A 19,158-nucleotide genomic window follows, 5' to 3' on the forward strand; every position below is an offset into this window, starting at 1 on the left:
AACCAATCATTTTGATTGGTGTGATATTTCTAGTACTAGCGTCTAGCGATCTAACGATCGATCCGGAATTTTCCTGATAACTGATATCGTCATATCGAATGATACGCGGTAAAAATTTTAAAAACGTGTGGCAAGTTGTACAAAACGAGGAAACTGGTTAATTGGGGTTTGATAAACAAATTGCAGGACCCTTTTACACTTTGACAAGTATCAATTATTTTGACTGGTATTGGTATAAGTAGCCTTGATACAAAGTTAGTATCAATTTGAATACATAAAAAACAAAATAAAATTCGTTATATTATTCTTTTGGTTATCGTTGCGAAAGTCATTACATCGTTGTGGAAAAAAATATAACACGAAGTGGGAATTTAAAAATAAAATTGTAAAACCAGTCAATTCGACTAGTGTGGTAGTTCTACTGTTAATTGTATATAAGGGAGCGTCAGAAATGTATGGCTCTAATAGTCAATCAGTTTCCTGCTAGCAATAAGTCTTAAGAACAAAGGAATAAGTAACTTAACGGGATTAAAAGACACAATGGGAGTGGAGTACACGTGGAAACACACTTCCGTGCGGTACATTTGTACGAGAAACTGGCGCCTGTGTCGCGAGCAGATGTTGAGGAGGCTCGTGTTAACGTTTACAGAAAGCGTCTTCCGTTTCCCAACTCTCAACGTGTCGACCCGTTTATCGTCGACCGAATGGAGAATCGTTGGAAGGAATTCTGAATCGCAGGAAGGTGGACAACGAACCGTGAAACCGCGGTACAATTAGCGAACTATTCGATTACCGAGAACTGTAGGCGTTCTATCGAGAAACGATACTCGTTCCAAGGGACTTTCATCGGTTCAACCAAAATTCCAGCTTCCTTTCGTCGCTATTTTCTCACTGTGTCACAGGGACAACGAACCGCAGGATGAGACGATTGTTCTCTCTGGTAGCCCGCGAAACAATCGGTGCAATTCTTCTAAAGAAAGGTTTCTCAGGATAAAATCTTTCGAGTTGGACAACGTTCCGTCGCGACTGTTCCAGACGAAGCTCGTCGGGTTTATGCATGAAATTTGGAGCACGTCGTGGTATATTGGAAAAAGTACAACTCGAAGAAAATGTTTCTGCCGGCAAGTTGGCCGACAGCCATTCCCATTTTGCTATAACGAGGCAATGTGTTAAGAAAGTGCAGAAGCGTAAATTGGTGATGTAAAATTCAAATGGATATCGCGTTGAAGTAGCGACGTGTTAATGAAAGACGTGTTTAGGAAGGCAGGGCCGTATCTCTGAGCTCGTGAAAGAATGGAATTTTTTCAGCAATTTATTACGGAGCAACTATCGGACGATTACGGATTGATCTCATTCCTTTTTTATCGCAACAGGGATATGTCGTATATTATCTAAAATAAAAGAGTGGCGAACTTATACGTAAGCGGATGAAAGAAGGGACTTTTTCGAGGAATTTATTCCGCAGGAATTACTCCGTGAATTGATTTCGTTCTTTTTTTATCGTAAAAGGGATACATCCTATGTCATTTTTCAAAGTTTGCAAGCTGGTACGTAAACGGATATTGCTAGGGAATTCTGAAATTAAAAGGATAATAGGTACTTTTAAACGTTGAAATACGTGACTAAATCCAAATTCTCAAAATCTTGATCTACGCCATTACGATCTACGCTCCGCAATGGAATCCTTTTATACTTTTCTCGAACTTGAGACATCTGTCAACAGACCGCGGATTTTTATGCATTTGTGGGAATGCGGGTAATATGCAAATTGTATAAAATATTCAAAATGAATATTCAAAATCTTTCACGATATTTAATAGGTAAAACAATTTTCCACCAAAGTTCCATTTAAGTAAGATATATTTACAAAAATACGAATTTGCATAGATATCCATAGTCTATTTATTGAAAGTAAAAATCGCGATCGAGTTTGAAATGATTAAAAAGGAACGCAGCAGAGTTGAACACCGAAGACCATCTTTGAGATTCTCACGGTTGTGAGGACCGATGAAAACGTTATTCTCCATATCGTTTTATCGAAACACCGGAGAAATTGAAAAGCCCCCGAGCACCTGTCCTTGCCACAGCGAAAGCTTGGTTTTCGCGCGATTTCTAAATATTTCCGAGACACCTGTTTCCATCAGCCGTGCTTGCAAAGAGAGACGAGTTCGATCGACCGGTTGGAAACGCAGAGCCAAAGAACCGGCTATCTCTACGGAGAAGGACCTTACGGAGTAGGTCAACTACGAGGAAATACAGCGGATGGGTAACGCGGGAAAATTTAACTAAACATCAGATCGGAATATCTCGTCTCGCTTTCGTACGATTCGCGAATTTTTCGTCTCGAGGAAACACACAGATAGCGAAATGTGAAACATGACCTCGTGCAAACTCGTAGCTTCATATTTCGATAACGATCGCGACGACGGTGGGTCTACTTTCGTAATGGTCGATTGGAACATTGAGCGATCGGCAATCATCGTCGCAGCTGGATCCCTGACAAAATAACGAACGACGTGGTTTCACTTACGAGCTCGATCCAGCATCGTGTACACCTTAATTGTAAGAATTGGCACATTGGTCGATTTGTAGCGACAGTGTTTGAATTTGATCAAAGTGTTACAAATGAATGTTGATTCACAACGGTGTAGAAAAGTTATCAAACGGATACTTTGTAAATTATATTCCAAAAGCTACAAATTAAATTGAACTGATATCGGGTGGAAGACCATGGCGACTAAAGGAAAACGATGCAACAAATAATCGCTACTATGTCGTCGTACGATATTGGTTAAAATTGTTTAAAGTATCGCTGTCAAGATAAGAAATCTATCTGGACGACATTCGCATACCACTGTATATGGCTATCACGTTATGCGTGTTTTATGAAAAGTCTTGAATTTATCATTTGAAAGAAGGAATTTACAATTACTGAAACTTATTTAGATCAATAATATCGGTGCTAATGGTCGAGCGTCGAGATGTATTCGCGCGATACTATATTTCTCTTTTGTGAAGCGCAATGTCTTGAACAGTTAAGCGGTTGACCGGCATGTGCCACCGATAACTGGTTCCGATTAACCTCCACCCCTGCTGCAACAGGATGTGTGCAACAGGATGCAAAAGGTGTTGAAACGGCCGAAAGAGATACCGTAGAGAAGGCTGGTTGTTGCAATTTATAGCGACCCACCGCCGGATTGTTTGTTTCCCAAACGTTGCAGAAAGTTTCAAAGTGGCTGGGGAGGGGACTAAATATAAAACGCGTGCACGCAACAGTGCAAGTGCAACCTCGATGGCCTGCGAGCGGCATCATAATGTAGATCGCCTTAACAATGTGTAATCGATGATACACGTTCGCCGGGACGCGAGATCGCTCGGCGAACACTCGGAGAAAGGAACGGTTCAATGAACCATTCGATGCTTTGTTACACGAAGAATTTTTTTTTTCTCTCCCTTGGCAAAATCGATACAAATTATAGGTTGCGTAATGTCATTGAAATTAAAAATAACGTTTCCTTTGTGCGTAGCTCTGCGAATCGACCGGTTGTCACGCCCAGGAAATGATGAAAAAGAAAAGATGGAAGGAAGAACAAAACCGTAGAGGAAATAATTGTGTACGACATTCGCACGCCCTCAATCTGTCGTATTCGTATTCAGCGATAAATTGAACGACATAAATTGATACGTAAAAACATGACGAAAATCGTGGAATATTAGTGGCGGGTTCAGGTACGTGGCAAATAAAGTCACGTCGCAGTTTATCTTTAAAAATTAACGTGAAACGAACAGATTGGCGCCTGTAAGTATTATTCGGTATCGTAGCAGCGTATTTTCTTAATTAAATATAAACAAGATAAGGAAGGTTTCTCCAGACCGGATAGACCATCGTGATCAATTCCAGAAATAATATTAAAAAACCAATTAGTACCGACCAATCGTGTATTTAATCTTAATATACCGTTGATAAGGTTTTAATTGGAATTTCATATGAAAAATCTAAAAGAAAACAAGTATAACAATATGGACCGCTAGTTTACCATTAGTTCAATAATTTACATACTTTGATAACATTCATACGTGATTAATATTAATACACGAAGCGTCCACTGCGTTCGATGATTCGTTATCATTACTCCGATAAGCGTTCGTTCAAAACAGTTGCGAATAATTATTCGAACCCTATGAAGAGAACTTTAGATACTGAATTTGATCCGTATCTATGAAAGCTTATTCGATTTGATTCTATCACCGGCAAATACTATCCATGGGGACTTTGAATTAACGAGTCAGCAGGTTTAACATTCAATAACAATACTGCGTCAACGACTTAAATTCCGTTTAGTCGATTAAAGAAATTCTATCGTTCTATGTGATCGTATATTCGCACGTGTGCACGAAGTATTACGATCGCGTGTTTCGGTTCGTTTCTATATCTATGTATCATAACCATGCGAAATTCTCGAACAAAGATATATCTTTTCTGCACTAGTCAGCGGAAGAAATGCATGGCTGCACTCTTAGAAAACATCGATGTATGGCATCGAATACAATTTTCGCAATCTCGGCCGATGTAGTAATCCTCCGCAGAGGAACATCCTCTTTAAGCTAAAATGTAATATCATGGAACGTAGGAAAGAGGGTGGAACACTTCAAGCGGCAGGATTAAAATTATTGCCACCATGAACCAAAGAACACTCTCGAGTTTGATTTTGGACGAAAGCACCACCCTTTTGCACGATTTATCGTTTACGACCGTGGAGATGCGTTCACGTTCGCCAAATGTGAATGGCTGCTTATCTCGAGAAATCCCGTTGACTAAGAATTAAGTCACATGTTGATCTTATTTTAATAGAATGGAATAATCGGGCCGCTCATTTGTCAAATCGATTAACTCTACGAAGCAAACAATGGAGAAAATTGATGAAACTATATACGATAAACTGATGAAATCATATACGATAAGCAGCAATCAAGCGCTTTGGTATTAAAATTTGAAATATTTCAAAAAGTAGGGTTAACCAATTTGGTCTGTGAGCACCTCGTTTGGTGGCGTTAATAACTGAAATCGAAGATAATTTCTGGCCATAGATTAGGTCTATCCGCGTGTCAGATAACTAAGATATAAGATGCGCAAGCGCATCTTCAACGTTCGCGAATTTTTGTGCGTTAGCCTCGAAGTAATATTAAGAAATTACATGAAATTTGTATGGTGGAATGAACTCTTGATATCGATAGACTCGAAGAAAGGAAGTTTGCCAATCGATCGAGCAAGAGCATATAGCGATGCCGAAATTAGTGTAAGTGCGACTGAAATCGAAAGAACTATAACATTGGCATGGTTCATCGATTTCATCACCGGAAAAAAAGGGACAATAATTATGCAACGAAAATAACGATGCACTGTAAGCGGCGAACGCAATTGGCAGTCCATTTCAAGCGATCGATGATCCGAGAAATTGAGATCGATTCGTAGATGTCTTCTACCGATTGTCCATTAAAACCCAACTGCATGCAGCAGGTGTAGAAAGCAGCTTTCAATCGCAAATAATTCTCTTCGATGCAATGCCAATTCGAATCCTTATTTGGCACTTACCAAAACAGTTGTATGCCATCGGGAAGATCGATGTATTTCACACGTACGAGTAGATTTGATTAAAAAGCTCTGAACCAACATCCCACATGCGTACGATAATATCATAAAACAAAATTGACAGTCCAAAATATAAATCACGAAATTTTGTTCAGTCGTTCGGATTTTCAATTGGTTACTAGGAAATTGAATGCTCACTTACGATAGACAGGAAATGAGGACGGTGGGGCGACCAGACGCCTCGGTGAACGACACCAGGACCAAAGAAAACAGGTGCAATGTCGAATTGAATGTGCAAACGTAACAACGGCGTGTACTTTCGATGAACGTAATGGGCAATGCCACGATTGTAACAATGCGTTGTCACGACCACTCTAAAACACGAGGGCGAATAGGTTTCTGTACGTACGCACGCACGCAAGCACGTTCGAATGCACGAACACTCGTGCGAATTGTTCCTTAAGGAACGAACGTAGATACACACGCGGAGAGCGTACACACATCACCGCCTGATCGTACACACACTACGTACCGTGGTAGCGACCGCTGACCGATGACAGCCATCCGACACTGTCTTACGCCAACTGGTGTTTACTACTGAAACGCTCCGTCGTCCCTCGAGCCGTCGCGACGGCTCGGGACGAGGAACACACCGGGAACCAACGAGCCTCTCGACGAGTGCAACAGTTGCTTGACCGGGGCGCCCCGCAATGTCGACTCCGATTATTAACGCGGCTCTACGTTCCTCGACACGGTCGATAAACAGAAAATCCAAATATTTTTAGGAACTGGAAAAAAGGTTCATAGTTAGTGATGGAATTTGGCACACTTTGAATAGCTTCGAATCTATATTATATACGGTGACTCACAGAAATATCGAACACTTACAACAGAATTTTTCTTTGAATGTACATGTTATAAAATTTTTGAATTTCCTTAGCACTGTAATAATAATAAATACGACTATCGTGATTAGAAAAGCAAAATTTGAAAGCAATCCGAAAATGTATATGGAAGCCACGTGACATTTTTTGCAAAATGCACATTTAGTGGAAAATTAGTATAAAGCATAAATTGTAGTCTTAGACTATACAATAAGTGCTAACAATGGGTCCATTAAACACCTTGACTAACTAATATAGTAAAAAATTGACTGTTCAAATATTTGGATGATATTTGCGAAGTGTATGTTTCCACTGAATATCTTGTAACTCTTACATACATTCTCAGATTCGTTTCAAAAGTTAACAATACAAGCACGACAGTCGTGTCTCGTTACGATGCTAATAAGATTTCAAAATATTTTGTATTATACATATATATAAAGTTTCTAAGAGTGTTCAAATACTTCCGTGAGCCGTTGTAAAAAATTCGAATCGCTTTGAACATAATTTGAAGCTTATAGCTCTCTCATCGCTATTCATAGTGCCGTAAAGATAAATATGAAACAGCACAAAAATATTTTGCCGCGTAGATCTATTATAAAAGGATTTCATGGAGCTTAATCCGTAGATTGAAGTATTAATATATTGTTTCCACGTGAATAAATTACATTGTCAGTACAAAATTATAATATATTACAATATAGCACACGACAATTCTTTACCATTTATTTAAAATAAAGTTCAATTGACTTTTAGATATTGAATCTATGTTGGTACGTTCACTACTGTCAGGGGTACTAGAATTTGAAATGTGTGAATAATAATTTTCTATTAAACAGACTTCTTCGTATAAATCTTCTGTAGACATTTCCACAATAAGTGCACATTCGTTTAGTAGCCAACGAAAAGTTCGTGGTAATGATTTTTCGAATATAGCGAAATTTTTTGATTTCACGCGGCTGAAAATGCAGTCATACATCCAGTACTCTGTAAAGGGTTTAAAAAATATATCTTTCTCCTTGACTACAGTTTCTTCCTTACTTGATACAGGTGCAAGAATGTCATTTTGACTAAAAAATGAAATGTCGCTGAAATTAAGATACTCATTTATATCAAAATGATCAATATTTATATTTGTGTCATCAATATTAATGTCACTGATATTGATATTTTCAGGGAATAATAATTGATTTTTTTCAGTACTTTCAACCTCTATATGTTTATCATTTATGACTCTTGTGTCGATATTATCGTAAAAATTTACATTCTCTGTTGCAGCAAAAAACTCGGCGTCACTCTTTTCAATTTTTATAGGCGCAGCACTACGCTTAATAAACTGACCCTTACTATTTCTCTTAAGTTGAATTTTAGATTCTTTGGAATGTGTTTTTTTCACTCCATTCGACTTATGAATGGCTTCTTTTTCTGCTAGTGATAAATGTATGTTATATTTATCACGTAGTTTATTTTCTAAAAGCGTCCATTGATCCAAACCATTGCTCCCTAAATCTTCTTCGTTCTCACTATCGCTATCAACAGGTATTGCTAATTTCCCGTTTGGCAGAGTTTCGGTAAATGTAAAATCATTTTCTGCAAAGAAATTTGCAGAATCTTTCATTGTACTTACAGTACTATCGTAATACTGATTTTTAGTAGTGTCAAATTTAATGCTACATGGTGTTTTAGCGTGTAAATAGTCATTCACACTTTCGCTTCTATCTTCTTCGTCCTGTAAGTCATCTTGCACGTCGATAAGCTGTTTTAGTTCATTTATACTTGGCATTCTAGGTTGTTCAAATGGAGGTACATTTTTTTCGAGAAAATGTACGTTCGAATCGACTATCTCTAACTCCATGCCACATTTCGCTGCTAATTCTACTAAACTAAAAAAGAGACCAATGTATTTCAATTAAATGTGGTTAAAAGTAGCATATTTCGAATTAATAATTTCAAATTACTTACGCATCAGATTTTGTCATGTACCCAACTCTTGTAAGAAAAAAATCACTTCGTGCTATATTAGGAATATCGTAAAGCGGATGATCTAATAAATGTTGCAAGTACGAATGAAGAGGTGTTAGAGATGGTGGAAATATATCAATTGCCTTTGGCGATAAATCATCGATATTTATGTTACTTATGTGTTTTCCCATAGCACTTATAATTTCTTGTGGCAAATAATGTTTAGAATTTTTTATTTCTTGTTCATTCTTATTCGATTTAGAAGATATAAATTCTAAGAATTTTAAGTATAAATCGTCGATTCCATCTGCATCGGGACAATATTTCATTTTGGTTGGATAATGTGCATGCATTAAAATCGTCTTTCTGCATTCAATATATTTTTGCCATTCTTGAAAACTAAAAAGTTTATTATCGAGTAAGCCGCGTTCAATAGCTGTGCTGAAATACAAAAGCGAAAGTAAGTATTTATATTAACAATAAAAAAATTTATCGTATTTAATGTATTAATTCTCATTAAAAGTACGATTATAAAAGGACATTTGCACTCGCAATTTTTTTCGTCTTTGTCATACATTTCTCTTCTTTCTTCATATAATCTAGCCCCGTATGTAATTAAATCATTTTCGATTACAGCGTATGGCATTTTTTCGGAAGTAAAATATGTTGCCCAATGACCATCTGACTGAAGTATAATTCCACCACCGACTTGTTCAAATCTTTTTAACATATAAGAAAAGTGTTTATGCAGAGCTTCCTCGCCCGAAATATGACATTTAACGTCTTCTACAATTGCACGCGCTAGTCCCAGTTTCATTATAGATTCTCCATGCCCTGTTAAGGAGCATCCTACGTTTCTAATAGCATATGTACCACAACCCAATATTGGAGTATCTCCTACTCTCCCTACCAACTTTTTATTTAAACCTCCAGTCGTAGTTCCAGCAGCTACACTATATCCGTCATATGCTACACAACCAACAGTACCAAGACTATCTATAAATAATAATTTCATGAATAAATAAAAATCTACTTCTTTACCATGGTCTTAATCGATTTACTCGTTAATATATCGATATCCAATAAACTTTGATTATGAACATCAGCATTAAATTCTCCTGTTTTTTCTGAATGTAAAGCTATGCGTGCTGCTGGTGAGACCATATTTCCTTCTGATATCCAATTTAAATCTGCATGTTTTGCTAGATTTTTAGCTCCTTCACCCACGAAAATAGAATTTGGAAAATTGTTCATAACATATTTTGCGAGTGTTATAGGATGTTCTATGTCTGAAACTGCCGCTACTGATCCACATTTAAATGTGAAACCATCCATTATGCTAGCATCCATTTGAACTTTTCCTAATAAGGAATATTAATAATCTTCACTTACATAATTGAACTTTGCTGACATTAAAAAAACATATATATATACATATTTGAAATGCACCTATTTCATTCAACACAGATCCGTAACTACAGTTGAAAAATTCATCACATTCAAGCCACCATAATGCAGCTTCTACAGCATCTACTGCAGTTTCACCATTTATTAATTTTTTATAGCCATTGATGGCGGCTTTTTTACAAGCTGTCATTTTTTCTATAACTATAGAATCACTAAAATCCCCTGCACCACCATGTACAATTATGCACGGAGTATTACTTTCGGTACATTTACATTTTTCGAACCCAATTTGTTTTTGCGATTTATTTAATGTATTATCAGATAATGTAATATTTCCGCGTTGCATTTTTGTTCCAAATAAACTGACCATTTTTACTATTTATATTACAGATTTACAGACTTTGAGGTTCAAAACATAAAATAATATATATAATAGATATTCATTTTTTTCAAACATACCTGTTGATCCTCTCTGCAATTCTACTAATGCGATATTCAGTTACACCATCTAGAGCAAGTAAAGTTTTCAGCACTACTATAATAAATGCCATTGCACGACCTTCATAGTTAGGAATGCATGACTTTTTTGCATCAAATATCATTTTAGGAGGTGATAAAGCTATTAGTCTTTCTGTATATAATTGGATGCCCCCTAAAATCATATATGATATACAAATATAAGATTCAGTTAATAGTAGGAATGTAAGTAAAGATATAAATAAACAAGCTGAAAATATAAATAAATAAACTGAAAATATAAAATATAATCATACTTGGTAATCCTAGTTCTTGACAATATCTGTTAACTAAAGATAGAAAATCAGGACAAACTATATTCCATGCACCAAGTAATTTTGCCATACTTGCAATAATTCGTCTCATGCCCTTATGTGTAATTTCAACATTCTGTGTTAAGAAGCTTCTTTCATTTGCTGTTAAATTCAGTTCTGGCGGTAATAAATGATCCAATTTGTAGTAAGACAAGTGTCCTTCTCTTCCATATCTAAGAAAAGATTCTTTAATAAATAAAATTTCAATTTATATATTAATTATATATATATATTAATAATTATACATATCATGATAATAAGAAACAACATCTCTTACATACCTTAACATATCTCCTAATTGTATAGGTTGATTATGGATCCTTAAAGCTAAATATATAATTGCCCATAGTCGCATAGGTGTAATTATATTAGGTCCCATTTTGTACTGAGTACTTATGTGTTTTGCCCTGTATTGAACTCTTTCAAATCTAGGTATATTTTTTGATAATCTTTTAATTTTTCTTGCTTCTTCCTTGGCATGGGAACTAAATTGTACTCTAAATAAATAAAAAAGTATAAGAAATATTTCAATACATGTATATCAAATTTTTTAAAGAAACTTACTTTCCCTCATTTTCTGATGATTTCACAGAACTAGATTGACCACTATATATACTTTGACTTTGACTAAGCATACTAAGACCATCACCCTCAGAACTATTTTGAGACTGAAGATATCTATCATAATCTGCCGCTATCAGAAGTCTCTGAAAAAATGTGGTTTGTGTGAAATATGAAATAAATTTGTTTTTATTAATAAATATTATAAAAATTACTTTGTTTTTGTTCAATTCTCTCATAGAACTACCCTCACTAAGTCCGGTAATGCTAGTTCCACTAATAATAGAAGTACTACTTCTAGATCTTTTGCGCTTCCTAGATGTTTTCTCCGATTGCACCTTGCCATAAATAATATCTGCATCCCTATTATAATAAACATTAATTTGTCTGAATATAAACATAAACATAATTCAAATTGTTTACTCAAACATACCTTTTCTTATATCTTCTAGCTAATTTGGGCATAGATTTCTTTCTAGTTGAGATAAATGCTACTTCAAGTTTGCCTAAATATGTTGCCCATAATTGTAATATTGTCAATTTTATATCAGATGGAACTCCAAGTTCTATTAGCTCATTTGTTAAACCAATTAAAACAAAATTGTACAATTCCCATGAAGTCCATCCAACCTCATTACCTAATAATTGTAAGCAAAGATCGCATACCTAATATTTAAAGATATTAAGAAATTCTTAGAATAATATTTAAAATAATATTGATACAAACCTGATATATCAGATTTTAATTGCCTAATTCTTGTTTTTCGCAATCTAGTCGTACTATCTATACGTAATTCAAGAACTTCATCTCTGATATCCTACAGAAATAATGAAATTAATTACTATTAATTATGAATTATGTTTAAAAAGATAAGAATAAAATTACAGTATATTATTACCTCATTTTGCGTTTGACACGTTTGACAAAAAAAATATCCAGCTTCTTTGTAAAAATCTTTACTGCCACAAATTCTGCACTTTTGCATTTTCTTCGTGTACTCTTAACGGGAGTTCTATATTCTACTGTTTATTGCATTTAGGTGTACTATGAGGTCGTACGGCACGAACGCGTTTAACATCTCACCTCGTGGTTTCTCATTCACAGAGGATTTAACCTTACAGCGAGTACTCACGTGACCGATCATAATCTTTCGTTCTGAATTGCGATTGGTGTAGTTTGAACGAATGATACATTGAAGATACATGTGAATTGTACCCTGTAGCGGGAATACAACGCAGAATATTACCGCTAATTTACGGTTAAGTTTTCACAGAAATGTAAACAATAATCGAAGTGTTTGTTATAAAACTTTGTAATCATTGAAACATTACACACGGTAAATATAGCGTGACGATTATTAAAATAATCTTTTCTGACACGTTATAATTCTTGAATTGTGCTAGAAAGTTTTTCTACAATCAAGAGAACTAGATTTTGCCTCACAATTGAATTCGTTTACAATAGCGTCCTAACCTCTGTCTTGCATCGTACTCTTGAAGGAGGTTGTGCTGCCGTAATTGAAGAAGGATGGCTAATTTTCCGAATGTTTATAGACAACTTTCTTTAAGGGATCAGTTTATTGTTAAAATGTGACACTGCGTTAAACTCTGAATAAAAGATGACAAGGCACGTATAGTTTGTGATTATGGAGTATGACTCTGCATCGAACTGTGAAGGTCATCTGCAAGATTTCGAAGCTTCAGAAGATCTCCCGCGTTTAAGAGAAATACAAAAACTTGAATGTTCAACCTGTACTACAAGTTCTACACCATGGCATTCTCTGCAGGTTGTGGCACCGCAGCCAAAGATCAAACTGGGTCCAACAAGCAAAAGTCTTTCATCTCAGGTAATGGAATATTACCACAAGTATTCTCAAAATACAAATTTGGATCAATATTTTTCATTGCCTACGTCTAGTACATCACCAGAAGCAATTAAATGTTATTATAATATATACGAAGTAAATCCTAAAGTAGAGGCTAACAGACAAGATTGTATAGGTGAAGAGTATAATTTAAAGACTTGCGTGCCCAGAGAGAGAAGAAGATGGGTGAGACCACCCCTTATTGGCCAATCCTCGAACGCAGAGTCATCATCTAGATATGCCCAAGCATTGTCAAACCCAGAATCTCCATCGCCTGATTTAAAACATGTTACATCAGAGACAATTCTAGAAGAGAAAAATGAAAATCAGGAGATTTTAACAGAAAGCATAGAAAGGAAAATATCTTCTCCAACTTCTAGTATTGCTTCCCATAAGCCACTCGAGTGGGATAGTGGAGCAGATGTTGGTTATTTTAATCTAGTACCCAGTAAACAAAATGATAAAAAATTAAGTACAATAGAACGCATGGCTTTAGCTAGAGGTTGTTCTGCCGCTTTAAGATTGGATCCAGAAGGTACTACGGAGTCGGGAATTTCTGGGAAGCTCGTGGGAGTTCAAAAAAATTCAACCACTTCTATGGTTCCTAATGCTAATTCCACACCATTAAATCTGGGAAATGCTTCGGGATCAGAAAGTGAGATTGAAATTACTCCGATTGTTAAGAATCATTTGCCAGGTATAATAACGGGAAACGATATAAAGTCCAATGAAAAATCTCTCCCTAAGGATCTCAAGCAGCAAGATGCTTTTGTGCATTATTCAAAAAAGGAGCACAGCTATGATACTCCAAAATCAACGTTTATATCTAAGGTCCCTCTTGTAAAACCCACATGTGAGATAAGAAAGCTAACAAACGAACAAAATACGAACAAAGAAAATATATGCCCTCTGACGTCGCCTTTAAAAAAGAGCACATCCATGAATACGTTAATTATACCAGCCTCTAAATTACCGTTGAAGCGAAGTCAAAGCGAGTTGAATTTGTATGCTAGGGATAAGAGCAGAGCCGCGTTGCCACTAATTTTTAACTCTTCATCCTCTATCGCCACTATTGTAAATAAACCTTCCACTTGTGATAAACTTATACAGACGAGTCTATGCACTTATACTCAAGAATCCGTTGGCGTGCAAGTCTCGGTTCTCGATGAAGAGAAGCCGCCGTTACCAAAGAGAGGAACTAGTTTGCAGAAGGATTCGACATTAATGTTAAAGAATCCAAAGGGAACGTACAAAGTTCAGAATTCGAGGAAGTATGAAGCCAATGAAACACGAAATGTTGGAGTAAACGAGCGTAGTAATAAAGTAAAACCGCGACACAGTAATTCGGAACCATCTCAGAATGGTTCTGCGAGGCATACACCTCAGCCTGACGATGTGGGGAATATAACTGGCAGAGCAAATAGTTTCGAGTATTTCCCTGGTCACGTATATGAGAACGTTCCTAATGGAAGCGGTAGCCATATCTCATCTTCGGAGACCGGAAGGTCTCATTCTACTCTACCTAATACCAGCTCCAGTATTAACGAGAAGCTATGGGGAGAGTCGGATAGCTTGGTGAAGGATCTAGAACGGAGCGTAAATATATTAAAAAGTCTCGTCGATGCTAATAAATGCGACAAGGAAGTTAAGCAAAGACTGATACATCATGTAGTCAAGAGATTGATCACCGCCAAATATACAGACGATAAAATCGAACATAATCTAGAAGACAATGTTCCATGGAATCCTGACGATGCTAGAAGCAGAGTGTACGGTAGGGAAATACTCCAGGCTTTAACAAAAAAGCATAATACCAGCGATTCTTCAGGTAACTGGAATTTGCAGAAGGAAATAATGCAAGGAAAATCAATGAGAAATGGAAGAGGCATTACGAAAGATATTACGTTAGGAAGTAGCAGTGATAAAATAGATAAGAATACAGACAGAACAGAAACTGACGGACGAAAAGCAAGGATGGGTCTTAGATCTGACGATTGTCATCGGAGCAACAATACTATTACCGAACCGGACAAGAGCGAAAGCTCTGAATGCTTTTTTCCTCAAAGAAATCGCAAAGGCAACAAAATGCAAGATATATTTTGTACAAAAGAAAGATGTAAAATTTCTCAGAGAGATTCGACGATGACGACAACGGCGACGACGACGACGACAACGTCTACTCCTCCTGATCATAACCGGATGTTGTTGGACGCGGTTGTGAACAACAGAAGACCCATCGTTCGTTCAAGCAATGCAGGGGAACGTGACGATTGGAGATTGCTCACTACACTTTCAGAAAGACAATTCGAACTTAAAAAGTGCGGCAGTTCTGACTCCGGAGACTCGAAATTGGTTAGCTACGCCGAGATGGAGAAAAGAAATCAATTGATTTGGATCACGAATGAAATCAGTCATTTATGTAATTTGAAGAAATTGTTAGAAGAGTCGCGAAGGCCAGAAAGATCACGAACGTCTCCAAAGAAATCGAGGTCAGGAAACTGCAAAAGGAAACCGATGGAGTCGCTGACGCATGTGCATGATTTATCTAATGGTAAGGATTATTTGCAAAGGAACGGATCAAATACACGAGCCGATTCAATGGAAGAGCCATGGTCATCTCATTGCAATTTAGCAACGTGTCAACTTTCCAGTAGATCAAATAGTATTATCCAACGTATTAAAAAGCGAAACAGTTGCGCACAAACTGCAACTAACATTACCAGTGCCCTCTCGAAGACTGGCGGTGAGATCGTGTCTGCCTCTAATCTACACAATTCCAGAATTAAGTTAGTCAGTACTGGGATGCAAACTGTCCCTCAAGAAACATCTACAGCTTCCGCTATGGTGCAGTCAGAAATCGTGCATTATGTCCAGTGTTCGGCGCATAGTGCGCTGCACTTCCAAAACAATCACAAATGCAACGAACAAGCGAATCAATGCTTAAAGTATCACGCCATTCAAAATGTAGTTACCACTTGCATGCAATGTTTACAGGAGCAGAAGGATCGATCGAGCAGCGTCCAAAAAGTGCATACGAATATAGAAAACTTTCGAGAGGAGAGTCCAGTTGGCTCACAGGCATTGTCTGATCAGATGAATAGTAACTCCTCGTCTGAGGTAATGCATCATTGTGCGAACAAGGAAGTCCAGACGAGTTCACTTAAGCAAAAAGAAACGAAGAATCAAATAAACGCCTCGAGGTTAAAGTCGTGTGACTGCAAATGTGACACTAAAAAGGTAGTGTCCAAAGGATGTCAGTCGTGTGCATCGCCAATAATTGCGTTGGAAAGTAACAATGCTCCTAAATGCGACGAATGCCAGAAGAAGGTATTCCATGCACGTGACAGAGATGAGGGGAATTTGAAAGAATGTAGCTGCACAACGGTGTGCGAATGCGATAACGACCACTCGAAGAAAGGTCGGGCACCAATGAGATATAGTTCAAAGTATTATCAGAATAATAATGGATACGTATCGAGTTTGAATCAAAATAGCCGCATCAAGCTGTGCGGATGTTCGAGCGATTGTGCCTGCGAGAACAGTCGCGAACCGGAAATGCAGAACGCGAAAGGATTCTGCAGTTGCCATTCAAATGGGAGGACTCAATACAATGGGTCTCGCTATTCCCGCGCGGAAGTGGAAGACTGTTCGACTCAACCGTGGCCTTATTGCGTTACTAATGGACAAGCTAACGAAACTGCACAGTACAAAGTACAAAGTAATGTAAAATGCAACTGCGAGAAAGATTGTTTTTGTAATAATCGAGCGAAGAATAGCGAAGAATTGTTGCGTGGCAGAGCCTGCAACAACGGAAAACCAAATTACGTGGACGAGGCGAATCAAACTAGTGATTCCGATATAAATTATAAATATTGTCGTTGCTGTGGCACGGCATATCAAAGCGTCAAAAACTGTAGTTGTTATCAAACGTATCCAAAAGCCATTGCGTACGAATTGTCGTTCGCAAAAGAAAATGGCCAGAAAAATGACAATCTGGGTGCGTTTTTAAAAGTGCCATTATCGAATTATACTGTTAACGAAGTGAAAACGGATGGCTGTGTTTGCAACATGATTAAAAAAGTTAGCTCGAAGAAAAATTCTCCGCAAAAATGTACTTTACAAGTAAGTGGGCGCTATATATAGGGTGTCCCGCAATATGTGGATAATATTTCAGTTAATGTAATGCAAATAATAAAATCGCATAATTGTATATAACGATATTTTATCAATTTTAGGATTATTTGTGTAAGAATAAAGCGGATTTTGTAAATAATGCAGAAACGCGTCGGCAATACATGTCGGAAATATCTCATCTGCGACAATTAAGAAAGGAAAAACGAATACAGTTGTTGGCAATGGCGACTACGTCGAATGTTTTAAAATCACCGAGAGTTTCTTCTAAACCAACAGGTAAGGATTTTCATTTTTTCATTTCTTTGTCGTTTACATTTTTATTGCCTTTATAACCTTTATATTCAGTTTACGCACAGAAAAAGATGAGCAACGAGGAAATGAGGGAGAGGTTGCGCAAGCGGTATCTTCGTTTGAACGAGGTGCGACAGAAGCGACGGCAACAGGAGAAGCAAGAAGAAGCGCGACGTAACAAACTTATGGCCAAAATCTTTTGTAAGAAATTACAGCAAAAAGTACTGAGGGGCCAAGTAGATCTATCTCAAAGCGTTAGCGTTATATCCAACATGTAATGTTAAAGAAATGTTTTCGTGTGCGTAGTTTAAATGTCAATTAGCAGTCTGACGATCAAACAGACGATATAAGAACGTACAAACTATCTCGCATTTCAGGCTGAGAGGATCATTAAAGATATTTGTTTCTAGAATTCTCTCCATGGATCTTACTTTTATTTGCAATAATGCATAATATATACTAGCATTGTGTTAATGTTTACTTTATAGGATACACATGAACGTCTAAGTTTATGGCATAAAGTTTATTTAGGCATTTGCGTGTAACGAGGATTAGAGTGATAACATAGTGACTTAGATGATCCAGAAGTTTTTGATATAGATCTAAGAATTAAGATATCATAGTACGTTGTTCTGCAAATTTGTGCCTACAATTTATATTTAACATTGAATTTAAGAAACTTCGTCTTGCCAATATATTTTCATATCAAAAATACGTAGTACTGCTCGTTTTAATGCAGTCGTTCCATTAAAATTCAACTTTATGTTATTCAATATTTTGAGCTCAACATTAACTAAATCTATTGATAAATTGATGCAGTGATCGCAAACAAGAGGTACTTTGTCATTCGTGATTGCTCTTGCTAAATTTATTGCTGTTACCTTGTCAAGGTACTTGGAATATTTTTTAATTAAAATCGCTACCTGTTTTTCGAGAATTATAATGGAAATTTTCAGATTAACTGCGCTTTAAGCGAGCGTCACTATATATATATAGATAGGAAACGTTGCACGTATGTTAAATCTCGTATGTTAAATATGATAATATAATAACGATAATTTTCATTTTCGTGGAACAATAGTAAATTCACAGCGTTAGAATCTCACATTTTACTGGTAATGAAAATACTGTACTATCCGTACCATCCGTACTATAGTACCGAAAATGAAAACTTGCTGCGTCGAGGAAGCGCACGATTGAAAATGGATCGCTTGATCGTGGCAAACTGAAATGCTTTAAGATGATGAAAGTAGTTATTAGTACCTGAATTACAGTACACAACTTTTTACCACTCGTAAGACTTAGATAATATAGTCTCTTAAATTTTTATCTTCAATATTTTACCTTTTTGTATGATGATTATACTCATTTGGTTAATAAAAATAAAGAATCCATATAGGGACAGTTCTCCCGTTATTTTATTCTCGTATCTCACATATACTATGCTAAATTTAAGAAAAAAGATCAGCAACTTCTTATGCGAAAGCTACGTGTGCAACGCAGCTGATTTCTCTTTCAACATTCTATTTTTTATCATTCATTCAATGTCCTTGGTCGTTAACTCGAAAGCGTGTAAAAGAACAAAACGTCGCTGGAAAATTATCTTGTTTCCCTCTATTCACGACGGTTTATAT

At 36.7% G+C, this 19,158-nt stretch overlaps 3 protein-coding genes across 9 annotated transcripts in view; 1 reads left to right on the top strand and 2 right to left on the bottom strand.

Annotated features, from left to right (window-relative positions):
- LOC100645140 (protein phosphatase PP2A 55 kDa regulatory subunit) overlaps positions 1-6,242 on the bottom strand; it is a 45,408-nt gene extending 39,166 nt beyond the window's left edge. For 3 of the 6 annotated variants that reach the window (XM_048412852.1, XM_048412851.1, XM_048412850.1), the window contains exons 1-2: positions 5,793-6,233; positions 5,594-5,662 (exon numbers count right to left, since the gene is read on the bottom strand). The gene's annotated coding sequence lies outside the window, so the exon portion shown is untranslated. Of the gene's footprint in view, positions 1-5,593; positions 5,663-5,792 lie in introns of all 6 variants that reach the window. The other 3 variants (XM_048412854.1, XM_012316840.3, XM_012316839.3) reach the window with 3 other exon arrangements.
- An 857-nt stretch (positions 6,243-7,099) lies between these two features.
- LOC100644310 (TATA box-binding protein-associated factor RNA polymerase I subunit B) lies at positions 7,100-12,356 on the bottom strand. Of its 2 annotated transcripts, none has more exons than XM_048412848.1 (10): positions 12,134-12,356; positions 11,962-12,052; positions 11,668-11,872; positions 11,450-11,597; positions 11,238-11,380; positions 10,955-11,170; positions 10,707-10,846; positions 10,303-10,495; positions 8,437-8,877; positions 7,100-8,357 (listed from the first exon to the last, which is right to left on the bottom strand). In XM_048412848.1, the coding sequence occupies exons 1-10, from the start codon at positions 12,218-12,220 to the stop codon at positions 7,193-7,195; spliced, it is 2,829 nt and encodes a 942-aa protein (XP_048268805.1). In that variant the 5' UTR covers positions 12,221-12,356; the 3' UTR covers positions 7,100-7,192. The 2 variants fall into 2 exon arrangements, with proteins under 2 accessions (XP_048268805.1, XP_003401084.1); XM_003401036.4 differs by having other exon boundaries at positions 10,617-10,846; positions 12,134-12,355.
- Positions 12,357-12,471: 115 nt separating this feature from the next.
- Positions 12,472-18,931, top strand: LOC100644659. Its single transcript, XM_003401039.4, has 3 exons — positions 12,472-17,221; positions 17,335-17,509; positions 17,579-18,931. The coding sequence occupies exons 1-3, from the start codon at positions 12,881-12,883 to the stop codon at positions 17,800-17,802; spliced, it is 4,740 nt and encodes a 1,579-aa protein (XP_003401087.2). The 5' UTR covers positions 12,472-12,880; the 3' UTR covers positions 17,803-18,931.
- Positions 18,932-19,158: the final 227 nt, after the last annotated feature.

Source organism: Bombus terrestris, chromosome 15 (genome assembly GCF_910591885.1).
Source record: "Bombus terrestris chromosome 15, iyBomTerr1.2, whole genome shotgun sequence".
NCBI lineage: Eukaryota > Metazoa > Arthropoda > Insecta > Hymenoptera > Apidae > Bombus > Bombus terrestris.